The sequence below is a fragment of the Elephas maximus genome, chromosome 12, assembly GCF_024166365.1.
Source record: "Elephas maximus indicus isolate mEleMax1 chromosome 12, mEleMax1 primary haplotype, whole genome shotgun sequence".
Taxonomy (NCBI): Eukaryota; Metazoa; Chordata; class Mammalia; order Proboscidea; family Elephantidae; genus Elephas; species Elephas maximus.
This window is the reverse complement of record NC_064830.1, coordinates 92,613,491-92,640,901: the sequence shown is the minus strand read 5'-3', so window position 1 is coordinate 92,640,901 and position 27,411 is coordinate 92,613,491. Positions and strand designations below refer to the sequence as shown.

At 47.3% G+C, this 27,411-nt stretch overlaps 1 protein-coding gene and 1 long non-coding RNA gene across 5 annotated transcripts; one reads left to right on the top strand and one right to left on the bottom strand.

Annotated features, from left to right (window-relative positions):
* Nucleotides 1–603: 603 nt before the first annotated feature.
* On the bottom strand, nt 604–3,955 carry LOC126086735 (uncharacterized). Its single transcript, XR_007519580.1, has 3 exons — nt 3,883–3,955; nt 2,455–2,549; nt 604–1,787 (listed from the first exon to the last, which is right to left on the bottom strand). It is a non-coding gene; the product is annotated as an uncharacterized LOC126086735 (long non-coding RNA).
* Nucleotides 3,179–8,155, top strand: MOGAT3 (monoacylglycerol O-acyltransferase 3). 4 transcript variants are annotated; one of them, XM_049903331.1, is made up of 8 exons: nt 3,179–3,336; nt 3,546–3,724; nt 3,844–4,374; nt 4,478–4,662; nt 5,766–5,875; nt 6,109–6,240; nt 7,473–7,665; nt 7,757–8,155. In XM_049903331.1, the coding sequence occupies exons 1-7, from the start codon at nt 3,255–3,257 to the stop codon at nt 7,619–7,621; spliced, it is 1,368 nt and encodes a 455-aa protein (XP_049759288.1). In that variant the 5' UTR covers nt 3,179–3,254; the 3' UTR covers nt 7,622–7,665; nt 7,757–8,155. The 4 variants fall into 4 exon arrangements, with proteins under 4 accessions (XP_049759288.1, XP_049759290.1, XP_049759292.1 ...); XM_049903333.1 differs by lacking the exon at nt 6,109–6,240; XM_049903335.1 differs by lacking the exons at nt 6,109–6,240; nt 7,757–8,155 and having other exon boundaries at nt 3,844–4,048; nt 4,200–4,374; nt 7,473–7,555.
* Nucleotides 8,156–27,411: the final 19,256 nt, after the last annotated feature.

Sequence of the window (27,411 nt, the reverse complement as noted above, 5' to 3'; positions counted from 1 at the left end):
CTTCTGAGGTTCCTCTAGTCTCAGTCAGACCATTAAGTCTGGTCTTTTTACATGAATTTGAGTTCTGCACCCCACTTTTCTCTTGCTCCATCAGGTACTCTCTGTTGTGTTCCCTGTCAGTGCGGTCATTGGTGGTAGCTGGGCACCATCTAGCACTTCTGGTCTCAGGCTGATGGAGTCTCTGGTTTATATGGCCCATTTTGTCTCTTGGGCTAATATTTTCCTTGTCTCTTTGGTGTTCTTCATTTTCCTTTGCTCCAGGTGGGTTGGGACCAATTGATGCGTTCTAGGTGGCCACTTGCTAGCTTTTAAGACCCCAGACACCACTCACCAAAGTGGGATGCAGAACATTTTCTTTAATAAACTTTGTTATGGCAAGTGACCTAGATGTCACCCAGAACCATGGTCCCCAGACCCCCACTCCTGCTACTCTCTCCCTCAAAGTGTTTGGTTGTGTTCAGGAATCTTCTCAGCTTTTGGTTTAGTCCAGTTGTGCTGACTTCCCCTGTATTGTGCATTGTCCTTCCCTTCACCTAAGATAATTCTTATCTACTATCTAGTAAACGAATTCCCCTCTCCCTCCCTCCCCACCCTAGTAACTATCAAATAATGTTTTCTTCTGTATTTAAACCTTTTCTTGAGTTCTTATAATAGTGGTCTCATGCAATGTTTGTCCTTTTGTCACTGACTAATTTCACTCAGCATAATGCCTTCCAGATTCATCCATGTTGTGAAGTGTTTTGTGGATTCATCACTGTTCTTTATAGTTGTGTAGTATTCCATTGTGTGAATATACCATAATTTGTTTATCCATTCATTCACCGATGGGCACCTAGGTTGTTTCCATCTTTTTGCTATTGTGAACAGTGCTGCAGTGAACGTGGGCGTGCATATAACTATTTGTGTGATGGCTCTTATTTCTCTAGGATATAGTCCTAGGAGTAGGATTGCTAGATTGTATGGTACTTCTATTTCTAGCTTTTTAAGGAAGCACCAAATCAATTTCTAAAGTGGTTTTACCATTTTACATTCCCACCAGCAGTGTATGTCGTTTAGTTTTGAAATCAGGAAGTTTAAGTACTCCAGCTTTGTTCTTTTTCAGGATTGTTTTGGCTCTTCAGGGTCTCTTCAGGTTCCGTATGAGCTTTGGGATAGGTTTTTCTGTTTCCATATAAAAAGTGTGGCTGTCTTGAACCTAAGCTTTTTGTTGGTCAGAATCAGGAAAGGAGAGTCCCTGGAGGTTCATCCCAAGAAATCTTCCTGGAAGAAGGTAATGTGAAGCAGCTTTGAAAAAGAGGAGAGGAACCTCCTGAGGGTGGTCCTGCCTCCAGGGGATCATCAATCCCTTGCCCAACTGTCTTTAGGCATGCTGAGGACAGCAGGACATGCCCCTTTAGCTTGGTCTTCCCCAGCCTTGCACCAGCCTATTTTACTGAATTTATCTCCCAACTGTTCCATTCCGGAAGCCTCCAGAAGTACACCTATCCTAGAGCATCTCCTGGCTCCAGACAGGACTCCCATTCTTTCTTTTTATTGCCCCCTGGTGAAACACCTACCCAGCCTCCCGGAAAACCTCCTTTATGAAAGCCTTCTGTGATCGTTAAGGTTGTGTGTCAACTTGGCTGGGCCATGATTCTCAGTGGTTTGGCAGCTGTGATGTAGTTTGGCAGTTGTATGATGATGTGATTACTTTTCATGATGAGATTTGATATAATGTGATCACCTGCACGATGTGATCTGCTGTGAGAAGCCAGTCAGTTGAAAGGGAATTTCCTTGGGGGTGTGGCCTGCAAGCAAAATAAGTGGACTTTTGGCAAGGCTCCTGGGCTTTTGCTTGCTCTGGATCCTGCAGCTGGCTACTGTTTGTCTGACCTCTGGCTCTTGGGACTTGAGCTAGCAGCTTACCTGTGTCTTGCCTGCCGATCTTGAGATTCATTGGTCTTAATATCCTCTTGCCAAGAGCCCTGCTGTCTGACCTGCCGATCTTGGTTCTGCTAGCCCCTGTGGCTCTTTGCATCAGGAGAAGCCCCCAGCTTGATCCACAGACTTGGGACCTTCCAGCCTCTACAACTGTGTGAGCTATTGATATAAATCTCTCTCTATATATTTATATGCTTTAATGGTTTTGCATCTCTAGAAGACCTAGCCTAAGATACCTTCCTTCCTGGCAGGTGGGGTTGATCACCCGGTTGATTACTTTTCCATGTGAACTGACCATTTCTTTGTCTAGACTTTTAAGCCTATCTCATCTTGACCTCCCTCCCCCCTGCTTATATGCCTTGTGAATGGAAGTGGCCTAGCAAAGACAGGAGAAAACACCCCTTGGCAAGGTTTCTTGGCAAGGTCCCTGGAAGGGGAAGCCAGCAGGAGAGTGAGGCGGGGCTCAGGGACAGAAATGTGTGCCCAGCCTGAGCACAGGTCCTGAACATTGGGACCTGTCTCCTCCAGACTTACCATCCATTTAGTGAGTATCCACCATATGCAAGGCACCATGCTAGTAACAGGAGCCACTGTGATGAGCAGGCTACTTGTCCTTTTGTTGCTTATAGCTGTGGGGAGATGACCTTAATCAGAGAATTACTATGAGGTGCTAATAACGGGAAGTATCTTATACTAGGAATGCGTGTGACTAGGCACCTGATGGGAATGTGTGTGGGGAGAGGGGCAGTGTGTGTGACATTTCCTGGCCTGGAGAAAGTGCTGGCTTCCACAGGCCTCTGGTCAATGTTTGGGGCAGGCAGGGGTGACAATGAGTGGCATGCCCCACCAGTCCTCTACTTTTTCCACAAAGCCCTCCCTTCTGGGGTCCTCCTCCCACAAGTCCTAAGCTGCTTCTTATGGAATAAACTCTTGTACAGTGTCTCGACCCTCCAGGCCCATGGGATGACTAAGTGGTCTTTGAACTGTTCTCATTCCATCAAGGAGCTGGGCCATTCACAGTAGGCACCACCCAGGCAACCTCCATTTTCCCAGGCTGCTGGCTACCAGCCTGGTTCCCCACAAAGGCCCAAAGTCCTAACTTCCACAAATTTCACGCACTCCCTTTCTCACCCCTAGGCCACACACCTGCAGGTTGTTTTCCTTTTGCCTTAAAAGCTCAGGTAGTGATTAACTCTTCCTTTCCAGGCTTATGAGGGTCTAGTGTGTGAGTCAGCCAAGGGGGTGGAAATGGGGGTGGGACAGAGGCCGGGGGTTGAGCCAGAAGGGCAGGTGCTTAAGAGCTGTGAGCACCACTGTCCAATTCCCTCCACAAAATGCCAGCCTCCGCCAGCCTCTTAAGCCAGGGCCTCCAAGTGGTCGCTGTCCTGCAATGGGTCTTCTCTTTCTTGGGGCTTGGTGAGTCCCGGCAGCCTGTGGGACCCAAGTTCCCGGAGCTCTGTTTTCCCATTACCTGAGGCAGGCATTGTAGGGATCTAGGGAATACTTGAAAGAGTATGGGGGAGCAAGTGGGATGGAAGGGCCTGACCAGGAAGGAACTGGACGGGGGAGCTGAGCCCCTCCGGCTTGAATGCCTGGGTCCTGAGCCACTGCTCTCATTCCCTTAGCCCAGGTGTGCATGGCTGTGCTCCTCTCTCTGCTGGTAGGCCTGGCCTGGATCCTAGCGGTCCTCTACCTGGTCTGGCTCTATAGAGATAGAGACTCACCTCGGACGGGAGGCCGACGCTCTGCCTGGGTCCGCAACTGGGCGGTCTGGAGACACTTCTGTGACTATTTCCCAATCTCGGTGAGGAAACCAGGGCAAGGGGGCGGGGGATGGGGGGCAGACTGAACAGACGCTTGGGAACGTCAACCCCCAAAGCCCAATTTCACTGCCTGGTGGGGCTCGCGCCTCTGCCCTTGCAGCTCGTTAAAACCGCAGAGTTGGATCCTTCGTGCACCTACCTCTTCAGCCTCCACCCTCACGGGATCCTGGTCGTCGGGGCCTTCGGCAACTTCTGCACAGAGGCCACAGGCTTCTCTCGTCTCTTCCCCGGCCTCTGGCCGCACCTGCTCATGCTGCCCTGTTGGTTCCACCTCCCTTTCTTCCGGGACTACATCATGAGTGGTGGTGAGGAGTGCGGGGCCAGGCCACAGGACCCCCAACCGCAGCTGTCGCCGCCTACCTCGGCTTCCTCCCTTCCTGAGATCCTGGTCCCCAACTTCCCTACGCCCCCCTTGAAGACCCAACTCTGGTTTCCCAAACTCTCCCCTCCCCCCAGGTTTGATCTCCTCAGACAAGGCCAGTGCCTCCTACCTGTTGTCTCGGCCTGGGGGTGGCCAGGTGGCGGTCCTGGCTGTCGGAGGGCCCCTGGAGGCGCTGGAGGCAAAACCCGGAGAGCCGATCTTACGGATCCGGAATCAGAAGGGATTCATCAAGCTGGCGTTGGAACACGGGTGAGCAACTCGGGATGGCGCGGGGTGGGGCGCCCTGGCTGTCCTCAGGGGACCGGAACGGGATGAGCCCTCCCTGGGAGTCACCCTCGGCTTTCCTCCCCAGGGCCTCCCTGGTGCCGGTCTTCTCTTTCGGAGAGAACGAACTCTTCCATCAGATCCCCAACCCGCGGGGTTCCTGGCTGCGGGCGGCCCAGGAAGCGCTGCAGCCGCTGCTGCGCGTGGCCCTGCCACTCTTCTACGGTCGCTGGGGCCTGCTACTGCCCTTCCGTACTCCGGTCCACACTGTCGGTGAGCCTTGCGCCACCTCTGCCCAGCACTCCAGAGCCCTGCCCTCTGCCCAAGAGAGTACGCCGGGGAGGGTTGGGGGGAGTGGGCCCAAGCGACCGCCCTCTCCGGCCTCTCGTCCTGCCGGCAGTGGGGGCCCCGATCCCAGTGCAGCTGACCCCCTGGCCCAGCCAGGCCCAGGTGGACTCGCTGCACGCGCTCTACGTGGAGCGGCTCATGCAGCTCTTCGAGGAGCACAAGGCGCGCTACGGCGTCCCAGCGCACCAGCACCTCGTCCTCACTTAGGCGCGGCGCCCTGGCCATGCCGGGACTCCCCGGGGCTTGGGGCAGGGAGTAAAATTAAAGGTGGGAAACCAGAGCCGCTGTGTGTGTGTGTGTGTGTGTGCGTGCGTGTGTGTGTGTGTGTGTTTGTACACGGTGGGGGGAGGTCCGGGCACGCTGCGCAGGGCGGTGGCTCCTGGGTGGCCTTGACCCTCGCCAAGACCTGCAAACAGGCCCGGGGCGCGGGTCCGGATTCCGATCTGCTGCACTCGAGATTAAAGAGTCTCCCGGTGGCTTGTGGCCACCGCTGGCGCTGCAGCAGCTGCCACGCTGTTCCACGGCCACTGGGACCTTCTCCTGCTGCGACCCACTCTGCAGGCTTGCCTGCTTCTGTCTCCTCCCCACACCAATTCATTCTGCATCCAGGGGCCGCCCCTCCCTCGCACACGACTTATCCCCCAGCCCCGCCCAGCGGCCAACCTTGACCTAACGACAAAGCAAGTTAAAAGATCAGTCTGGAGACTTCTGGGCTTTTACCCACCCACCCACACTCTCCCTCTCTCTGGTAGCGAGTTACGACTCCGCTCGGCCTCTGGGGCGAGAAAGCTCTCTCAGGCGGGCTCACACCCTTCGTTTGCCCGCCGTCTGGAACCCGTAGCCCTGAGCCCTCCATCCCCTCCCAAGACCTCACGCTCTGAAGTCCTCTGGGGTGGAGGACTACCTTTTCAGCTAGCGAGGTCTTCTCCAAAGCTGGTGAAAACAGCAGAGCTGCCTCCCAACCAGAACTACGTGATGGGCGTTCACCCACATGGGATCATGTGCGCTGGGGCCTTCTGTAATTTCAGCACCGAAGGCAAGGACTTCTCCCTGCAGTTCCCCGGGCTTGGGCCCTCCCCGATGGCACTGGCCGGCCTCTTCAGCCTCCCAGTCTATCATGACCACCTCATGAGCACTGGTGAGCCTCTGCTGAGTGGGAGGAGGTATATCTTCTGGGAAAGTGTCCTAGAGGCTGACACCGGAGTGGGATGAGGGTGCAAGAAATGGGATGTGGGGCTCACCCTTCCTATACTAAAAGGTGGGGTGAGAGGCTGAGGAGCCCTGGAGAGGGTGGTGACTGCTCCCCAAGTATCCATGTCTACAGGAATATGTTCCGTGAGCCACCAGACCCTACACTTTATCTCATCCCAGCCCCAGCGTGGCCAGGCCTTGATCATCATCATTGGGGGTGGCCAGGAGTTCCTGTACTCGAGCCCAGGCCAGCACTGCTGTTTTCTCTGGGAGCGAAAAGGCTTTGTGCGCCTGGTGCTGTGGCATGGGCAAGTAAGTGTGAGGGCGCCCAGCCTGGGTCCGCCGCTCCCAGCATTCTGACACCTGGAGCTTTGGTTCTCTGTGGGTTCCAACATCTAGGTCCTGTCCTATGTAGGGAATGTGCCCGCTTCAGTGCTTGAGTGCCTGTGCTGTGCCAAACACCGTGTCCCTCACTGTGCTTCATCCCACTTGGAGAGACGCAAGGTCAGAGTGTACAAAACAGGCCACTGGGACCCAGAAGCCCTTGGTTCAAATCCCTGGCACTGTCTCAAAGCAAGTGTTTTAGTCATCTAGTGCTGCTGTAACAGAAATGCCACACGTGGATGGCTTTAACAAAGAGAAATTTATTTCCTCACAGTAAAGTAGCCTAAGGAAACCCTGGTGGTGTAGCGGTTAAGTGCTCTGGCTGCTAACCAAAGGGTTGGCAGTTCGAATCCGCCAGGCGCTCCTTGGAAACTCTTTGGGGCAGTTCTACTCTGCCCTATAAGGTCGCTATGAGTTGGAATCGACTCGACAGCAACGGGTTTGGTTTTTTAAAGTAGCCTAAAAGTCCAAATTCAGGGCATCAGCTCCAGGGGAAGGCTTTCATCTCTGTCAGCTCTGGAGGAAGGTCCTTGTCCTCAACCTTCCCCTGGTCAAGGAGTTTCTCAGGTGCAGGGACCCCAGGTCCAAAGGATGCACTCTGCTCCTGGCACTGCTTTCTTTGTGTATGAGGTCCCCCTGTCTCTCTGCTTGCTTCTGTCTTTTATATCTCAAGAGATTACCTCAAGACACAATCCAGTCCTGTAGATTGAGTCCTGACTCACTAACACAACTGCCACCCATCCTCCCTCATTAACATCATAGAGGCAGAATTTACAACATATAGGAAAATCACACAATACCAGGAATCATGGCCTAGCCAAATTGATACACACATTTTTGGGGGGACATAATTCAATCCATGATGGTAAGCCTTTGGCATGTTTCTTCATCTGGGAAATAGGGCTCATGCTACCTTGCAAAAATGTACTTGTAAAGACTGAATGAGCAAATGGGTATGTGAAAGAAAGTCCAGTATACAATTGATTCTCAAGGAATGAGTCCCTTCTCCCAGACCTTTCTTATGGCCAGTCATTTGCTTAAAGGCCTTGGGGAATGGAAGCCTGAGGTGTGGGAGGGACATGCAGCCTCTGAGGTGCCGATCTTGAGGCAGTTCAGGAGCTACTTGCCTGACGACTCACTTCTTTCTTTCCCCTTCCTAGGGCCTCCCTGGTACCTGTGTACTCCTTTGGGGAGAATGATATCTTCAAAGTTAAGGTTTCTGCTACAAGCTCCTGGTAGTACCGGTCCCAGATCATCTTCAATAAGCTCATGGGCTTTGCTTCTCAGGCCGTGGCCTCTTCTCTGCTGACTCTTGGGGCCTGCTGCCCTTCGCCGTGCCCATTACCTCTGTGGGTGAGTGCCCACCTCCAGGGAAGAAATTTGCCATCACCCATGTGGGCAGCAAAGTCCTCTCACCTCACCTACCATCTTCCTCTCCCTACAGTGGGCCGCCCCATCCAGGTACTCCAGTGCCTCAACCCCACTGAGGAGGAAGTTGACCACTATCACAGGCTCTACATGAAAGCTATGGAGCAACTTTTTTGAGGAGCACAAGGAAAGCTGTGGTGTCCCTGCTTCTACTCACCTCACCTTCCTCTAGCTCTGGCCTCACCCCCTCCTCTCCTTGAGCCCCCAAGGCCAATGCCCTAAGACCCCCCCCCCAACCTGTGGCTCTGCTTGATCCCCCCTATAAAGGCTAGTATGCTCTTACCACTTCTGTGCAGTGTCTGATGCCTGCCTGCTCAGGCCCAGCTCATTCCCATTTCAAGCAAGCAGACCCAGGTATAATCCATTTCCATCCTGAGTTGCTACTTTGGCTTGGGTAGCTGGACCCTGAATTCTCCCAGGGAAACTTAACTCTGTTGTGTGACCATGGATAAGCCCTGCTCCCTTTGTTCAGCCCTTCTCCCTCTGTAAATAAAGGCACCTGCTTGCTAAGAGCTATAGGACACCAGAACAGAGCTGTGGAGATGGGTTGTATGGAAGGTTAAGCTTTGACGGATAAGCAGGGTTGAGGTAGGTGAGGAAGAGAGAGTAGATAGTGGGCTACCATAAGCAAAAGTTGAGCTCCATTAGGGGTACCTGCCTTAGGCTGGGTTCTCTAGAAAAGCAAAACTAGTGAAACGTGTAAATACATATATAAAACCAAAAAACCAAATCTGTTGCCATCAAGTCAATTCCGACTCATAGTGACCTTATAGGACAGAGTAGAACTGCCCCATATGGTTTCCAAGAAACACCCGGTGGATTCAAACTGCTGGCTTTTTGGTTAGGAGCCATAGCTCTTAACCAACATGTCACCAGGGTTTCCAAAATGTATAGAGAGACAGGTATATATCAACTAAATTGCTCGTGCAGTTGCAGAGGCTAAAAAGTCCCAAGTCTGTGAGTCAGGCTGGAAGCTTCTCCTGATTCACGAAGCTGCGAGGGCTAGTAAGCCCAAGATCAGCGGGTCAGAAGGCAAGCCTCTGGCTCACAGGCTACGGAAGCTGATGAAACCCAAGATTGGTGGGTAAGCTGCTAGCTCAAGTCCCAAGAACTGGAGGTCAGACAAACGAGCCAGCTGCAGGATCCAGAGCAAGCAAAAGCCGGAAAGCTTTGCCAGAAAGTACACCTATATTGGATGCAGGCTACACTCCCAAGGAAACTCCCTTTCAACTGAATGTCTACCCATAGCAGATATCATCATGGAGATGATTACATTATATCAGATCTCATTGTGCAGGTGATTGCATCATTACATAGCTGCCAAACTACATCATAACTGCCAAACCACTGAGAATCATGGCCCAGTCAAGTGGACACACAACCTTAACCGTCACAGTACCTAACAGGCTGTAACGGAGGAGCCTTCCGGAGTGGTAGAAAAGATAGGGTAAGGTACATAGCTTGCCTCTACAGCCCCTCCTCATCCTTCATACTCCCTTGGCCTACTGTAAGCCCAGCATTATGCTAAACATGAACTCATTTGCAGGACCATTGTGAATATTAAATGATTAAGTGCTTAGAACAGAGATTGGCACAAAATAAGAACCAATGAGTTTGCTATCAACATCACAAGCTTGTCATTGGTGAAATGAGGGGGTAAAACAAAATGGTCTGTCTTAGTTATTGTCTTAGGCTGCGTTCTCTAGAGAAGCAGAACCAGTAAAACTTATATGTAAAGGGAGATTTATATCAAGGAAATAGCTCAAGCGATTGTAGAGGCTGGAGTGTCCCACATCTGTATGTCAGAATAGGGGCCTCTCCTGATTCACGGAGCCACAGGGGCTGTCGAACCCAAGATCTGCAGATCAGACAGCAGGGCTCTTGCTCGCAGGGTGCAAACACTGACAGATGAATCCCAAAATCAGCAGGAAAGACGGCAGATAAACTGCTAGCTCAGCTCCCAAGAAATGGAGGCCAGACAAAAAAGAGCCAGCTTCAGAATCCAGAGCAAGCAAAAGCCCAAGAGCCTTGCCAAAAAGGTCCATTTATATTTGATGCAGGCCACACCCCCAAGGAAACTCCCTTTCAACCCATTCATTATTCACAGCAGATCCCATCATGGAAGTGATCACATTATGTCGAATCTCATCATGGAAATGATCACATCATCATACAACTGTAAAACTACATTCTAACTGCCAAACCATTGAGAATCATGACCCAGTGTCTTAGTTATCTAGTGCTGCTATAACAGAAACACTGCAAGTGGATGGTTTAACAAAGGGTACGAACTCCAGGAGAAGGCTTTCTCTTTCTGTCAGCTCTGGGGGAAAGTGCTTGTCATCAATCTTCACCTGGCCTAGGAGCTTCTCACAGCAGGGACCTCAGGTCCAAGGACACACTGTGCTCCTGAAACTTCTTTCTTGTTGGTATGAGATCCCTCATCTCTCTGCTCGCTTCACCATATTATATCTCAAAACAGACTGACTCAAGATACAATCTAATCTTGTAGATTGAGTCCTGCCTCATTAACATAAGTACCTCTAATCCTGCGTCATTAGCATCGAGTTGAACTGCCCCATAGAGTTTCCAAAGAGTGCCTGGTGGTTTCAAACAACTGACCTTTCGGTTAGCAGCCATAGAACTTAACCACTACACCACCAGGGTTTCCCATTAGCGTCATAGAGATAGGGTTTACAACACAGAAAAATCCATTCAGGTGACAAAATGATGGACAATCACACAATACTGGGAATCATGGCCTAGCCAAGTTTACATGTATTTTTGGAGGACATAATTCAAACAATAACACCCAGCCAAGTTGACACACAATCTTAACAATCACAGTCAACTCCTTGTCAACTTGGCACCTGTACACATCTCCTTAAACCATACATAATCTTGAAATAAAGGCAGTTATAAAGTCATACTTGCGCCTAACATGATACCACTAACACACATACAATTGAAAATGCACTTGCCCTGTTTAAATGTTACATTTCATAAGTGAAAAAAAATTGATGCACACAAACAAGGCAGAAATACTCAAAACAATTACAATCCCCATTTCTGCCACTGGTCAGGTGGTGGAAACTGATATTTAGAACTATCTTCTTTCACCACTCATTCTGTATTCCCTTTGCCCTCATCAAGCACCTCAGCTGGTAGTGGTTCTGTCCCCGGTGGGGTGGCCCAAACCTTCATTCCTGAAGGGTCTGGGACATTAGTAGTCATGTCAGCATTGGGTTTTTGTAGTTTTGCATTGATCATAGGGCATGGTATTACTAAGAGACATCCTAAGGGATCTCCTGCATTCCAGGCATGCTCTTCTTTGCCTCCACTATGTAATATCAATCTTATTTCTACTTGGTAACCAGAATCAGTCACATCAGCCAACACGGTAGCTCCCTTCTTTGCCTGTAGATCCTAGGCATAAAGAGCCCAAAGTGACCAGGTGGCATTCTTAACTTTCAGTACAATGTAATCAATGATGTATCTCCAGGTGGGAGCATTCCTCACTTTGGAACTAAGGCCTTTAGACTTGCTGCTTCAAAATGATGGGGAACATGGTAAGACCAGTGAATTCAATGAGCATGGGCCCATTGCTGCACTTCATTTGCTGTGAAGTGAGTCCCTTGATCCAAAGCGATCCTATATGGCATAACATCACGGTGGATAAGGTATTCTGTTTTTGGGGGGTTTTTAAGTGCTCAGATGGTAGTTTTAAGCAGAAATATTGCAAGCAGGGAAGGCAAATCCATAATGAAAGTGTCTATTCCAATAAGCACAAAACACTGCCTTTTTGATGGGAAGTGGTCCAGTGTAATCAACTTGCCATCAGGTTGCTGGCTGATCACCTTGAGGAATGGTGTCATATTGGGGACTCGGTGTTGGTCTTTGCTGCTGACAGAGTGAGTGGTACTCAGCACTGGCTGTAGCCAAGACAGTCTCGGTGAGTGGAAGTCCATGTTGCTGAGCTCATGCATAACCTCCATCCCCTCCACCACGGCCACTTTGTTCATGAGCCCATTGAGCAATGACGGGAGTGGCTAGGGAAAGAGGATGACTGGTATTCACAGAATGCATCATCCTATCCACTTGATTGTTAAAATTCTCCTCTGCTGAGGTTACTTTTTGGTGATCATTCACATGGGAAACAAATATCTTCAGTTCTTTGGCTCATTCAGAGAGGTTTATCCACATACCTCTTCTCATACCTCCTTGTCTCCAATTTTCCAATCATGTTCCTTCCAGGTTCCTAAACATTCAGCCAAACCATTGGCCACAGCCCATGAATCAGTATACAGTCACACATCTGGCCCTTTATTCTTCCAAGCAAAGTGAACAGTCAGGTGCACTGCTCAATGTTCTGCCCATTGGGAGGATTTCCCTTCACCACTGTCCTTCAGGAAGGTTCCAGAAAGGGGTGTAGTGTTGCTGCTGTCCACTTTCGAGTGGTGCCTGCATAATGCACAGAACCATTTGTAAACCAGGCATGAGTTTTTTCTTCTTCAGTCAACTGATCATAAGAAACACCCCATGAGACCATAGGTGCAGACTGGGAGATGGAAGGTAATGTAACCAGAGTGGAGGCCATGGGCATTTGGGCCACTTTCTCATCCAACTTACTTGTGCCTTCAGGTCCTGCTCAGGCTTGATCTCGTATATACCATTTCCATTTAATGATGGAGTGCTGCTGTGCACATCCAATTTTATGGCCGTGCGGATCAGACAACATCCAGTTCATGATGGGCAGCTCAGGTCACATGGTGACTTGGTAGGCATGGTTAAGTGTTCATTCTCTACTAAGGCCCAGTAACAAGCCAAAAGCTGTTTCTCAAAAGGACGGTAGTTATCTGCAGAGGATGGCAGGGCATTGCTTCAAAATCCGAAGGGTCTGCCCTGTGATTCACCAAGAGGGGTATCCCAAAGACTCCAAACAACATTTCTATCTGCCACTGACACATCAAGTACCATTGGATCAGCTGGATCATATGGCCCAAGTGTCAGAGCCACTTGTATGGCAGCCTGAACCTTTTGGAGAGCCTTCTCTTGTTCTGGGCCTCACTGAAAACTAGCAGCTTTTTGAGTCACTTAATAAATAGGCCAGAGTAGCACACCCAAATGAGGAATATGTTGCCTCCAAAATCCAAAGAAGACCACTAGTCATTGTGCCTACTTTTCAGTTGGGGGAAGGGTCAGGTGCAATAACTTATCCTTTACTTCAGAAGGAATATCTCAATATTCCCCACACCACTAGACCCCTAGAAGTTTCACCGAGGTGGAAGGTGCCTGAATTTTTGTCTGATTAATTTCCCACCCTCTAGCAAGCAAATGTTTTACCATGAAGTCCAGAGTTATAGACGCTTCTTCCTCACTAGGTCCAGTCAGCACAATGTCATTAATGTAATGGACCAAAGTGACGTTTCATGGAAGTGAGAGGATATCAAGATTCCTGCCGATTAAGTTATGACATAGGGCTGGAGAGTTGATGTAGCTCTGAGGTAGGACGCTGAAGGTGTATTGCTGGCCTTGCCATGTGAAGGCAAAATTGCTTCTGGTGGTCCTTTGAAACAGATATGGAGATAAAGGCATTAGCCAAATCAATAGGTGCATACCAAATACCAGGAGATGTATTAACTTGCTCCAGCAATGAAACCACACCTGGAACAGCAGCTGCAATCAAAGTCACCACCTGACTAAGTTTTCAATAATCCACTGTCATTCTCCAAGGCCATCTGTTTTTTTCACAGGCCAAATAGACAAGTTGAATGGCGATGGGGTGGAAATTACCACCCCTACAAACTTCAAGTTCTTGATGGTGGCAGTAATCTCTGCAGTCCTTCCAGGAATGCAGTATTGCTTTCAGTTTATTATTTTCCTAGTTAGGGCCAGTTCTAATAGCTTTTCCTATCATAATATCCCTTGTCAGCAATCCAGTGTTAAGGCTCCTCCAGTTGCTGATAGTATCTATTCCAATTATGCATTCTGGAACTAGGGAAATCACTACAGGATGGGCTTGGGAACACGCTGGACCTACTGTGAGATGATCATGACCTAAGACTCCATTAATAACCTGACCTTCATATGCCCCTACTCTGACTGGTGGGCCACTGTGACATTTTGGGTCTCCCGGAAACAATGTCAGTTTAGAGCCAATATCCAGTAATCTCCTTTTCACCAATGAACAGTCATTCTAGTAAAAGGCTGCAGATTCCTTTGGGGAATGCCAGAAGAAAGGTTAACACCAAGTTTTTGGCAGTGTATTGGATTCCTTCCTCAAGTAGACCCAGCCTCCCCCTCATTAAAGGGGTTGTGGCTCTTTAAATTTGCTCAAGTCTGGGAATTGATTGATGGGCCATGACTCCCTATTTTGGCGATTTGAGTTAGGCTGCTGTTCATTTGATCTAGAATTCTTCTGCTTGTACAGGTCAAGTAAATATTTAGTAGATTTCCATCTATTTCACTTCTAGAGACACCATGACTAAGTAGCCAATGCCATAAGTCCATATGAGTCACACTTCTGATTACTGCTTTGACTCTGCTCTCCATTAAGTTAATCATGCCCACCTTGTCTTTGTTGATTGAGTGCTGCCACTTGGCCCCTACTACTAACAAGATCCCTCAGCTCCATTGTAGTTGGGTGTCTTAAATCAGTTAGGGCAGTTCCCACTGTCAAATCTGACTTTCATAAAATAGTGATGGCAGCAGTCTGTAAGGTTGCTGGGGGCTCCTTTCACAAATTTGTTCCTCGTCGTTGTGGTAAGTGGTGTGTCCTCTGGGCACTTCATGTGTGCATCTGTGGGTCTAACCTGATAAATCCACTCTATCATGCCAATTTCCCTAAGCCTTTGGATACCTTCTTCTACAGTATGCCACGGCAGGTCTGGTACTTCAACCTGATTTAGTGTAGGCCACCATGTAATCCATGCTTCAGCGACCCAACCAAATAAACTATTAGATCCTTTCCTAACCTCTCAAGCTGAAACACTGAAAGAAGAATCTGTGCTTAGTGGGTCCATATCAATAAACTCATGTTGATCCATCTCAAAGTTCCTTGTGCCATTATCTCAAACCCTTAATAGGCATTCCCACACATATTCCCCCAGGTTTCTGTTTGTACATATTAGAAAAATCAAGCAGTTATTTTGGAGTGTACTATACCTCCTCCTGGGTCATACATCATACTTCACTTTTTGGGGCTCTCTGGGACTTAAGCCTAGTTATAGATTGTTGTTGCTGTTGTTGTTAGGTGCTGTTAAGTTGGCTCCAACTCACAGCGACCCTATGCACAACAGAATGAAATACTGCCTGGTCCTGCACCATCCTTACAATCGTTGTTATGCTTGAGCTCATTGTTGCAGCCACTGTGTCAACCCACCTAATTGAGGGTCTTCCTCTTTTCCGCTGACCCTGTACTCTGCCAAGCATGATGTCCTTCTCCAGGGAATGATCAGTCCTGACAACATGTCCCAAGTATGTAAGACGCAGTCTCACCGTCCTTGCTTCTAAGCAGCATTCTGGTTGTACTTCTTCCAAGACAGATTTGTTCATTCTTTTGGCGGTCCATGGTATATATTCAATATTCTTCACTAACACCACAATTCAAAGGCGTCAATTCTTCTTTGGTCTTCCTTATTCATTGTCCTGCTTTCACATGCATATGATGAGATTGAAAATAACATGGCCTGGGTCAGGCTAACCTTAGTCTTCAAGGTGACATCTTTGCTTTTCAACACTTTAAAGAGGTCCTTTGCAGCAGATTTACCCAATGCAATGCGTCTTTTGGTTTCTTGATTGCTGCTTCCATGGCTGTTGATTGTGGATCCAAGTAAAATGAAATCCTTGACAACTTCAATCTTTTCTCCATTTATCATGATGTTGCTCATCGGTTCAGTTGTGAGGATTTTGTTTTCTTTATCATCAGGATTGGAGGAAGACTCATTAACAACCTGCGTTTTGCAGGTGATCCAACCTTGCTTGCTGAAAGTGAAGAGGACTTGAAGCACTTACTAATGAAGATCAAAGACCAAAGCCTTCAGTATGGATTGCACCTCAACATAAAGAAAACAAAAATCCTCACAACTGGACCAATGAGTTATAGATTAAGAAGCCAAAATGGGTGGTGGGGCTGTGTTTTGAGAACATTCACCATCGTCTTGTAAAGCATCTGCCTCAGGCGATGCCCAGGCAATGACTCTGGCAAGGGCTTTTTAGACACAGCTGAATCTCATCAGAGTGGTGAACATGCTAATGGTTTTACTGGGGAGAGTGGCTTAGCAGACAAAGATGGAGTAATCTCTTCAGAGGGGAGTGAGAAGACTGGTTCTGTTGGCAGGAGTGATTCAATGGATTTTAGGAGCTTAGCGTCCCCAGCTTCCTGATTATCAGCGCATGTGTCCACATCTCAAGTTTCAGGATCCCATTTCTTCCCAATCAATGCCCTCACTTTAACTTTAGATGCTAGTTGAGTTTGGGAATTGAGTTGGGCTTTGTACTTCAGATTCTGGCTTTGGTTTTCAGCAATATCAGCTCTGCTACTACAAGAAACAAGGCTTTCTTTCAAGGCAAAAGTGGAAGCTTTGAGGTTGTTTATGCAGTGCTTGAGCTTTGACTCTGAAGCCCTAAGCTCGTTTCTTTCGTTCATCTCTTTGTCTAGTGAAAGGAGGAGCAACCAACCAGCTTTCTTGTACTTCTCATTATGACAAAATTGTAGAGTGGTATCACACATGCAATCACCCAGAGCCTCACCTCTCACCAATACTCGATCTCTTGGTGGTGATATGTTGTGAATCATGTCTCTTTTCAGCTTCTATTCCTCGGCCCCTTGGTGATCTTCATGTGGCATGGCGTCCATCTTTCCCCATTTCTGCTTGCTTCTCCACTTGCTTAACCTGCTCATTTATATTTCAAGAGATTGATTTAAGACATACCCTACACTAATACTGCCTCATTAACATAACAAAGAAAATCCTTTCCCAAATGGCATTATAACCACTATACCCATTGCCGTCCAGTTGATTCCCACTCATAGGATCCCTATAGGGCAGAGTAGAACTGCCCCATAAGGTTTCCAAGAGTGTCCGGTGGATTCAAACTGCTGACTTTTTGGTTAGCAGCCATAGCTCTTAACCACTGTACCATTAGGGTTTCCATAACCACTATAAAAACAAAACTCAGTGCCAGCGAGTCAATTCTGACTCATAGCGACCCTATAGGACAGGGTAGAACTGCCCCTATAGGGGTTAGGATTTACAACACATATTTTGGGGGGATGCAATTTAATTTATAACATGGTCTATGGGTCCTTATGTGGCTGTAGCATCCTCTGAACTTTTTTTAAATTGTGGTAAAATATATATAACAGAACATTTGCCATTTCAACCATTTTTTAAAGTACAATTCAGTGATGTTAATTACATTCACCACTACCCATTCCCCTTTTTTTTCTCACCCTTAACAGAAACTCAGTGCCCCTTAAGCAATACCTCTAACTTTTTTTTTATTAACTTTTATTGAGCTTCAAGTGAACATTTACAAATCAAGTCCGACTGTCACATATAAGTTTATATACACCTTACTCCCTACTCCCACTTGCTCTCCCCCTAATGAGTCAGCCCTGCCAGTCTCTCCTTTCGTGACAATTTTGCCAGCTTCCAACTCTCTCTATCCTCCCATCCCCCCTTCAGACAGGAGATGCCAACACAGTCTCAAGTGTCCACCTGATATAATTAGCTCACTCTTCATCAGCATCTCTCTCCTACCCACTGTCCAGTCCCTTTCATGTCTGATTAGTTGTCTTCGGGAATGGTTCCTGTCCTGTGCCAAAAGAAGGTTTGGGGACCATGACCGCCGGGATTCCTCTAGTCTCAGTCAGACCATTAAGTATAGTCTTTTTATGGGAATTTGGGGTCTGCATCCCACTGATCTCCTGCTCCCTCATGGGTTCTCTGTTGTGCTCCCTGTCAGGGCAGTCATCGATTGTGGCTGGGCACCAACTAGTTCTTCTGGTCTCAGGATGATGTAGGTCTCTGGTTCATGTGGCCCTTTCTGTCTCTTGGGCTCTTAGTTATCGTGTGACCTTGGTGTTCTTCATTTTCCTTTGCTCCAGGTGGGTTGAGACCAATTGATGCATCTTAGATGGCCTCTTGTTAGCATTTAAGACCCCAGACGCCACATTTCAAAGTGGGATGCAGAATGTTTTCATAATAGAATTATTTTGCCAATTGACTTAGAAGTCCCCTTAAACCGTGGTCCCCAAACCCCCGCCCTTGCTCCGCTGACCTTTGAAGCATTCAGTTTATCCCGGAAACTTCTTTGCTTTTGGTCCAGTCCAGTTGAGCTGACCTTCCATGTATTGAGTATTGTCCTTCCTTTCATCTAAAGCAGTTCTTATCTACTTATTAATCAGTAAAAAACCCTCTCCCCCCTCCCTCCCTGCCCCCCTCGTAACCACAAAAGTATGTGTTCTTCTCAGTTTATACTATTTCTCAAGGTCTTATAATAGTGGTCTTATATAATATTTGTCCTTTTGCCTCTGAATAATTTCGCTCAGCATAATGCCTTCCAGGTTCCTCCTTGTTATGAAATGTTTCACAGATTCGTCACTGTTCTTTATCGATGCGTAGTATTCCATTGTGTGAATATACCACAATTTATTTAACCATTCATCCATTGATGGACACCTTGTTTGCTTCCAGCTTTTTGCTATTGTAAACAGAGCTGCAATAAACACGGGAGTGCATATATCTGTTTGTGTGAAGGCTCTTATTTCTCTAGGGTATATTCCGAGGAGTGGGATTTCTGGGTTGTATGGTAGTTCTATTTCTAACTGTTTAAGATAAGGCCAGATAGATTTCCAAAGTGGTTGTACCATTTGACATTCCCACCAGCAGTGTATAAGAGTTCTAATCTCTCCGCAGCCTTTCCAACATTTATTATTTTGTGTTTTTTGGATTAATGCCAGCCTTGTTGGAGTGAGATGGAATCTCATGGTAGTTTTCATTTGCATTTCTCTAATGGCTAATGATCGAGAGCATTTTCTCATGTATCTGTTAGCTGCCTGAATATCTTCTTTAGTGAAATGTGTGTTCATATCCTTTGCCCACCTCTTGATTGGGTTGTTTGTCTTTTTGTGGTTGAGTTTTGACAGAATCATATAGATTTTAGAGATCAGGCGCTGGTCGGAGATGTCATTGCTGAAAATTTTTTCCTAGTCTGTAGGTGGTCTTTTTACTCTTTTGGTGAAGTCTTTAGATGAGCATAGGTGTTTGATTTTTAGGAGCTCCCAGTTATCTGGTTTCTCTTCGTCATTTTTGGTAATGTTTTGTATTCTGTTTATGCCTTGTATTAGGGCTCCTAAGGTTGTCCCAATTTTTTCTTCCATGATCTATATCATTTTAGTCTTTATGTTTAGGTCTTTGATCCACTTGAAGTTAGTTTTTGTGCATGGTGTGAGGTATGGGTCCTGTTTCATTTTTTTGCAAATGGATACCCACTTATGCCAGCACCATTTGTTAAAAAGACTATCTTTTCCCCAATTAACTGACACTGGGCCTTTGTCAAATATCAGCTGCTCATATGTGGATGGATTTATATCTGGGTTCTCAATTCTGTTCCACTGGTCTATGTGTCTGTTGTTGTACCAGTACCAGGCGGTTTTGACTACTGTGGCTGTATAATAGGTTCTGAAATCAGGTAGAGTGAGGCCTCCCACTTTCTTCTTCTTTTTCAGTAATGCTTTGCTTATCCGGGGCTTCTTTCCCTTCCATATGAAGTTGGTGATTTGTTTCTCTATCACCTTAAAAAATGACATTGGAATTTGGATCGGAATTGCATTGTATGTATAGATGGCTTTTGGTAGAATAGACATTTTTACTATGTTAAGTCTTCCTATCCATGAGCAAGGTATGTTTTTCCACTCAAGTATGACCTTTTGAATTTCTTGTCATAGAGCTTTGTAGTTTTCTTTGTATAGGTCTTTTACATCCTTGGTAAGATTTATTCCTAAGTATTTTATCTACTTGGGGGCTACTGTGAATGGTATTGATTTGGTTATTTCCTCTTCGATGTTCTTTTTGTTGATGTAGAGGAATCTAAGTGATTTTTGTATGTTTATCTTATAACCTGAGACTCTGCCAAACTCTTCTATTAGTTTCAGTAGTTTTCTGGAGGATTCCTTAGGGTTTTCTATGTATAAGATCATGTCACCTGCAAATAGAGATAATTTTACTTCCTCTTTGCCAATCAGGATGCCCTTTATTTCTTTGTCTAGCCTAATTGCTCTGGCTAGGACTTCTGGCACAATGTTGAATAAGAGCGGTGATAAAGGGCATCCTTGTCTGGTTCCCGTTCTCAAGGGAAATGCTTTCAGGCTCTCTCCATTTAGAGTGATGTTGGCTGTTGGCTTTGCATAGATGCCCTTTATTATGTTGAGGAATTTTCCTTCAATTCCTATTTTGGTGAGAGTTTTTATCATAAATGGGTGTTGGACTTTGTCAAATGCCTTTTCTGCATCAATTGATAAGATCATGTGGTTTTTGTCTTTTGTTTTATTTATATGGTGGATTACATTAATGGTTTTTCTAATATTAAAACAGCCTTGCATACCTGCAATATCTCTAACTTTTAAAATCATATTTACTCATGGCTTTGTGTCTATGTCCCAGACTTAAACAAGAATAATTTGTTGGAACGTAATTGGAATGCAACTATATTTGCCTTCCATTGTCCTATAAAATTTATTCAGTGGAAGAATTTTCCCTTGTTCCTGGATGAAAATTCGGGCAGTCCCATGACTTATCTGGGTCATTCTCAGGTAATAAGTCCTACATTCACTTTAAGTTGGTACAGAGAAATGTTCAGTTCATGTCTTAATCAGCACTTCCATCTTCATTCAAGGGTGGGAATATTCCCCTCTCTGGCAAAGGCTTATCCATTGCTGTAGAGTCGATAAGCCTAGCTGCAAGCAGGCATCTGCTTGGCCCAGGCGTGGAGTTTGGGGAGGAGTGGGGTAGATCTCTTTCCTTCACCTGTATTATAGCTGCTGGTATGGAGCCCTTTGGGGCTTGGTGTAGAGCAGAGGAGGAAAAGGCAGGTAAATTTCTCACCTTGGCTGGTCTGTTATAACAACTCTGTGTCCTCGGGGCCTGCAGATGTTTAAAGTGGATTCCTTTTCCTCAAGGGCACTTCATGGATTCTTTGGAGGATTCTCTTTAAGGTCCCTCTGGCAACTCCTGTGCTTCTTCTTTCTCACCCTCTTCCCCTGGTTTCTGCCCCTGTCCTCGACCCAGACTTCCTCTTTGGGACTTCCGGCTCCATACGTGGGTGTCCTTGGCCTTGATACCCTGGGGTGCAGACTGGCTTCAGTGCAGCCCCTTGTCCTTCCTTCTTTCTGCCATTGGAGCATCTAACCAGCCACAATCTGGCTGCTAGATTTTTACAGGTGGCATATCCCCCAAGTGCTGGGCATATACCAGGCTCTGAGTATTGAAGCCCTTGTCATTGAGCTCAAGGTAAGACTTGCCCTTTGGGAGTAGGGCTCGCAGCACTTTAAGGTCCTCACAAAACTCCTCTTGTTTATCTCCAAACTCTGATCCTTGTTGTGGGTGAGAGGCTTGAGATTCACTTCTCAACTATTGGCTTTGAAAACGTTGCATGTGGTCTGGGGATGCAGGATCTACTTATTATATCTTGGTGCCTTAGTCTGAACTTCAATGTAAACATTATGTATGTTTTTCTTCGGTTTTTCACCTGTGGGGCAGAGGCACCAACTTCAAGTGGGGACCGGAGCCAAGGGCTGGGGAAAGTGTGGGGACTAGACCCCTTTAGGTCTTCACAGCCTCCTGCCTGTCTTCCTATCCCTGTGAGCAGTGGGTGCCTCTCTCTAGGGGGAAGATAGGGACTTTGTGTGTGGGAGTGGCAGGGAGAATGGAATGGGTTTCATTCCCCATCAAGCCCCTATCTGATATTCTAGAACAATGAGTCATGGTAGGGGTGTGGGTGGCATTTGGCCCGAGGCTGGAGAGAAATAACCAAGAAGCCAGGACAGGCCAGCTGTGAAAACTGAGTTGGCCCTGGAGGTAGAGTTATGCTCAAAAGGGAGAAAATGCTTCCCATACCTGTGAGGCCAGTTGTGCAAGTTTATCAGGGAAGGGGCCAGGTCTGATCTAAGTGGAAAGAGGAAGAAAAGGGAGAGGGCATTAGCCTCATGTGCAAAGGCCTCCCGTATAAGGAGAGGCCATAGTATGAAACTGACAGGTGCAGGCAGGTCAAGATCAGGCTTTTGTCTCTGGGAGAGGCTTGGTGTCCATATGGGGGTTTTCTGGTCCTGCCTGGTTATGAATCTGCAAGGGCAGAAGGGACTGAGAATGACACTCCTGAATAATCACAGTGAACCCCTCCCTTCATAATGAGATGAACACTCTTCTGATCATCATGGCAGCTTGGAATTCTTCCTATCACTGTGACAGGCCACAGGCAGCCTCCTCCCCAGCCCCCCATCAGTCAGCCTTCTTCTGAGTGTCACTCTCTCTAAGGAGCCAGCCCAGATTGAGAGGAACTATAGGTTTCAGGGGTCCCTGCCATGCCCCCCACCTCTCCCTGAACCTTCCCAAGCATCCTCTCCTTCCATGCTCTGACCATAGCCTAGCTGAGTGTAAAGGTCTTCTGGTCCACATTTTCCCACTATGATCTGATATCCTAGTCCTCCCTAATCAGACATTCATCTTGGGTGGGAGTTGTTCAAAGGGGCTTGTAATGGATTGAATTGTGTTCCCCAAAAATATGTGTCAACTTGGTTAGGCCATATGTGGTTGTCCTCAATTTTGTGATTTTCCTATGTGTTATAAATCATAATCTCTGCCAGTGGTAAAAAGGATTAGGGTGGGATGTAACACTCTTGCTCAAGTCACCTCCCTGATCCAAGGTAAAGCGAGTTTCCCTGGGATCTGGCCTGTACCACCTTTTATCTCTCAAGTGATAAGAAGAAAAGGGGAGCAAGCAAAGAGTTGAGGACCTAATACCACCAAGAAAGAAGTGCCAGGAGCAGAGTGCATCCTTTGGACCTGAGGTTCCTGCGCTGAGATGCTCCCAAACCAAGGGGAGATTGATGCATCACAAGGATCTTCCTCCAGAGCCGATAGAGAGAGAAAGCCTTCCCCTGGAGCTGAAGACCTAGATTTGTACTAATACTCTAGTAGATTGTGAGAAAATTAATTTCTCTTTGTTAAAGCCATCCACTTGTGGTATTTCTGTTATAGCAGCACTGGATGACTAAGACAGGGCTAGAGCCTCATATGGAGAGAAGTAGAGAGTCCAAGGTTCAGGTCCATGTCACATACCTCCTCCACCAGTCTGTCCAGATCCCAGACCACAATGTCTAGTACCAGGGCTCCAGCCTGCTAGGCTGATATCCCAGGTGAAACACTCAGAAAGGCCTTCTGAGGAGGAAACCAGTGATGAAGTCCACGTTTATCAATCATTACCCAGGAGCTGCTGTCACAGGGATTTCAATTACTTGGAACTAAATCTCCCAAGGTCAACAGTCAGCTTGGCCCTTGGGCTGAGCTTGGCTAATGTAGATCAGGCCTCAGACCTTGACCAATGCTGGAGGCCCTGATGGGAATCAAGACTAAACCCAATGAGCTCTAGGCTAGAACTCAGAGCAAGGGGCTCATCCAACCAGTTCAAGCCTGTAGACTCTGGCTCATCACCTAGAAAAGTGCCGCATGGGTGCCCCAGTGCTGTGACGATGACCATTTATTGGGTACAGAAACAGGACAGTTAGTTAGAAGGTACATATTTCAAGGGGAGGCTTAACAAGAAGCTGAGTTTGAGGACCAGATATAGCTCAGGGCCATCTCTGTACCACGTGAGAGCAGTAGGGAGCACAACCGAGAGAGCAGTGGAGGAGGAAAGGACACTCATCTCCAAGTCCCATGACCCTGGCTTTGAATTGGTGCAGCCACTTGTCCTTCCTTCTGTCCTACCATGGGAGCATCCAGCTAACCATAATCTGGCTGCTAGATTTCTCCAGTGGGCACAGCCCCCAAGCACTGGGCACATACCAAGCTCTTTAAGTACTGAGGCTACTGACTGAACTTGGACTAGTCACTTTACCTTCCTGAACCTCAGTTTCCCCTCTGTAAAATAGGACTACCTGCTTCACAGGGGTTTTATTATTATTATTATTTAACTTTGTATTCAAACATAAAGAAGTGCATAAATCGTAAGTGTATAACTCAAATTTTCATGAGCTTGAGCCTACACAGGGTTGTTTTGAGCAGTGAGTGAGATAGTTGCAAGCTCATGGATGGGGCCTATAAACAAACAGTTTTGTGTTTAGGTTAAAGAGAACTTGCGACAGGGAACAGAGGGATCCCCAAATCTCCAATTCACATAAACAAAATAACAGGAAATGGGCCAGGGTGCAGAAACAAAGCCGTTTCCCAGAACAATTGGGCAGGGTATCAGAAGACAGCCCAGAAACTTCCTTAAAGTTGTCTTTCAGAAGCAGCCAGATGAAACCAGCCCCAGGAACATGCGCAGAACATCCACCTGTGACCACTGTGTGACCTGCCACCAGGGACAGTGAGGAGGCTGCAGTCACAGCTGGGGAATAGAACTTGGGGAGGAGGTGACTGTGCAACACCCCATAATAAGTCCTGCTATGGATCCCAGAAGCCTCCGGGACAGGAGCTGTCTTAAAGCCACCTTAAAAAGCTGCTGCATGCGCACCTTAGTTAACCTATCCCCTCCCAAAACGGCCACTTGCAGGAAAATCCGCTAATGCCTCTGAATAAACATGAATCTTCCCCCGCCCTCAAGAATTTTTTTTAAAAAAAGCATGCAAGTCCTTTGTTCTGGGAGATGGGGGTAAGCATTGCCTAGGCCCTCCCGGTCTTTGCTTGCAAGCCTCTTTAATAAAGCTTTGCTCGTGTGGAAAATTCTCCGTGCCTTACCTGTTCATTCTTGACCAGTGAGAGGCAAGAACCTTATTTAATTAACGGTGTCAAGGTGCCAGTAACAAACTGTCACCCACTAGCTTCCCATGATGTTCTACCCTTGGATTTCTCTATGGAAAGGGTGCTGGAAGGAGTATCAAAAGCTTCTCAGAGAAAGAGGAGAGATGGCAGCATTGTGGAGGGCTAGGGGCAGAGGCAGAGTAGCCACCAGAACCAAGTAGAGGAGTTGGTCCAGCAGGCTAGAGGGGGAACAGCACCGGAAGGAGGGACAAGTGGAACACCTGTTAGGACATCATTGCAGCTGTTTTGAAAGCTCCAGACCCAGTCAGTGAGCATGCCACTAGGCTTAGGCCTGGGCCCTGTGCCGTGTGCCATCCACATTCATCAGGCACCTCTAGAGACCCTAATATATTTTGGAACCCCAAGGGTCACCCTCAGAAGTGGGCTCCTCTCCGGTCCTTCTGCTGGTCCTTCTCCTGAGCTCCAGCTTCTATAAATCCACCACACCTGCTCACCCTTCTGGCCCTGAAGAGTTATCTGAACCCAATGAGACCTGTATCTTGAACTTCTTGCTGCTATCAGAGGCATTATCACCCCTCTGGAGGTGCCAGAATTCAGAATGACCTCTGCCTCCTTCCTCTTTCTCTCTCCCTTCCAGAACCCCAGTCAGATTTCCTGGCTTCTTCTGTCTTTCTTCTAAGCAGTTTTTAACTTCTCCCTTTACTCCATGGCCCCACCCCTCCCGTGGAGTATCTCTGGGATCACTTCTAACCAGAGATCTTGCCTCTCGTCTCCTCCCATCAGAGCCTCCGCATGCTGTCAAGATGCTCTTCCTACAACACTGTGTTCATCATCTCATTGTCCCTACTCAGACACTGTCACTGAATGCCCATTGTCAGAAGGTGTAGACTCCTCAGAACAGCATTCGAGGGGCCCTGAAAACAGAACCCAGCCTGGCTTCCCAGCCATCTCCAACTCAGGTCTCTTTCCTAAGTGAAATTCTGCCCACCATCCTTGGAATGCCTCCCAACATTAAGTCACAGCTCAACTCCCTGCATTCACCACTTACCAGGTGTAGAACTTGACCAGAGTCATTGCTCTAAGCTTTAAATGTGACATGCATGTAAAGCATGTAAATATTTTTCTAGCCATGATGATATCACAGGGATCATGTCTATGTGCTTTTACCACATTATGCGAACCATTTTTCTTTCTTTCTTTTTTTTTTTTTGCTACACCAACATATGGCTTGTTCCTTTATCTTTTAATATTTAGCTTTCTCTGTGTAAATGCCAGTGTTAAGCCTGTCTTTGCATTGTCACCATGCCATGTTGATCATGATGCCTGGTGCATGGTGATTGCTAAAAAATCAAGCACTCTGTCTTAGGCTGGTTTTTCTAGAGAAGCAAAACCAGTAAAGTGTGTATATACCTATATATAGAGAGAGATTTATCTCGAGTAAACGGCTCATCTGGTTGTAGACGCTGGCAAGTTCCAAGTCAATGCATCAAGCACCAGGCTGGAGGCCTCTCCTGACTCATGTGGCTGCAGGGGCTGACAAATCAAGATCGGCAGGTAAGATGGCAGGCTGCTGGCTCACAGGATGTGGAGGTGGAAAAATTCCAAGATTGGCAGGCAATACAGCAGGCTGCTGACTCAAGTCTCAGGAGCTGGAGGACAGATGATGACAAGCTGGATACAGCGCCACATATTGGACACTGGTTTAGAGCATATACAGCCCCCTGGAGAACATTGCCCCAACCCTGCATGGTATTGCCACCTAACTGGCACCATAATTGTGTCTTTAGAAGACCATTCCATCATTCTGTCAAGCCAGCTGCTTTAGGGTGGTGGAAAACATGATAAGACCAGTGAATTTCATGAGCATGGGCCCATTGCTGCACTTTATTTGCCATGAAGTGAGTCTCTTTATCTGAGGTGATGCTGTGTGAGATACCATGACTGTGGATAAAGCATTATGTAAGTGTTTGGATGGTAGTTTTGGCAGAAGCATTGCATGCAGAGAAGGCAAATCCATATCCAGAGTAAGTGTCTATTCCAGTAAAAACAAAACTCTGCCCTTTTGGTGATGGAAGTGGTCCAATGTAATCAACTTGCCATCAGGTTGTTGGCTGATCACCTCGAGGAACGATGCCATATTGGGGACTCAGTGTTGGTCTCTGCTGCTGGCAGAGTGGGCCCTCAGCACTGGCTGTAGCCAGGTCAGCCTTGGTGAGTGGAAGTCCAAGTTGCTGATCCCATGCATAACCTCCATCCCTGCCACCATGGCCACTTTGTTCCTGAGCCCTTTGAGCAACGACAGGAGTGGTTGGGGAAAGAGGATGAATGGTTTCCACAGAACACATCACCCTATCCACTTGATTGTTAAAATCCTCCTCTGCTGAGGTCATCTTTTGGTGATCATTCACATGAGACACAAATATCTTCACCATTTTGTCCCATTCAGAGAGGTCTATCCATATACCTCTTCACCATACTTCACGTCTCTAATTTCCCAATCATGTTCCTTCCAAGTCCCTGACCACCCAGCCAAACCATTGTCCACAGCCCATGAACCAGTATACAATCACACATTTGGTCATTTTTCCTTCCAAACAAAGTGAATAACCAGGTGGACTGCTTGACGTTCTGCCCATTGGGAGGATTTCCCTTCACCACTGTCCTTCAGGGAGGTTCCAGAAAGGGG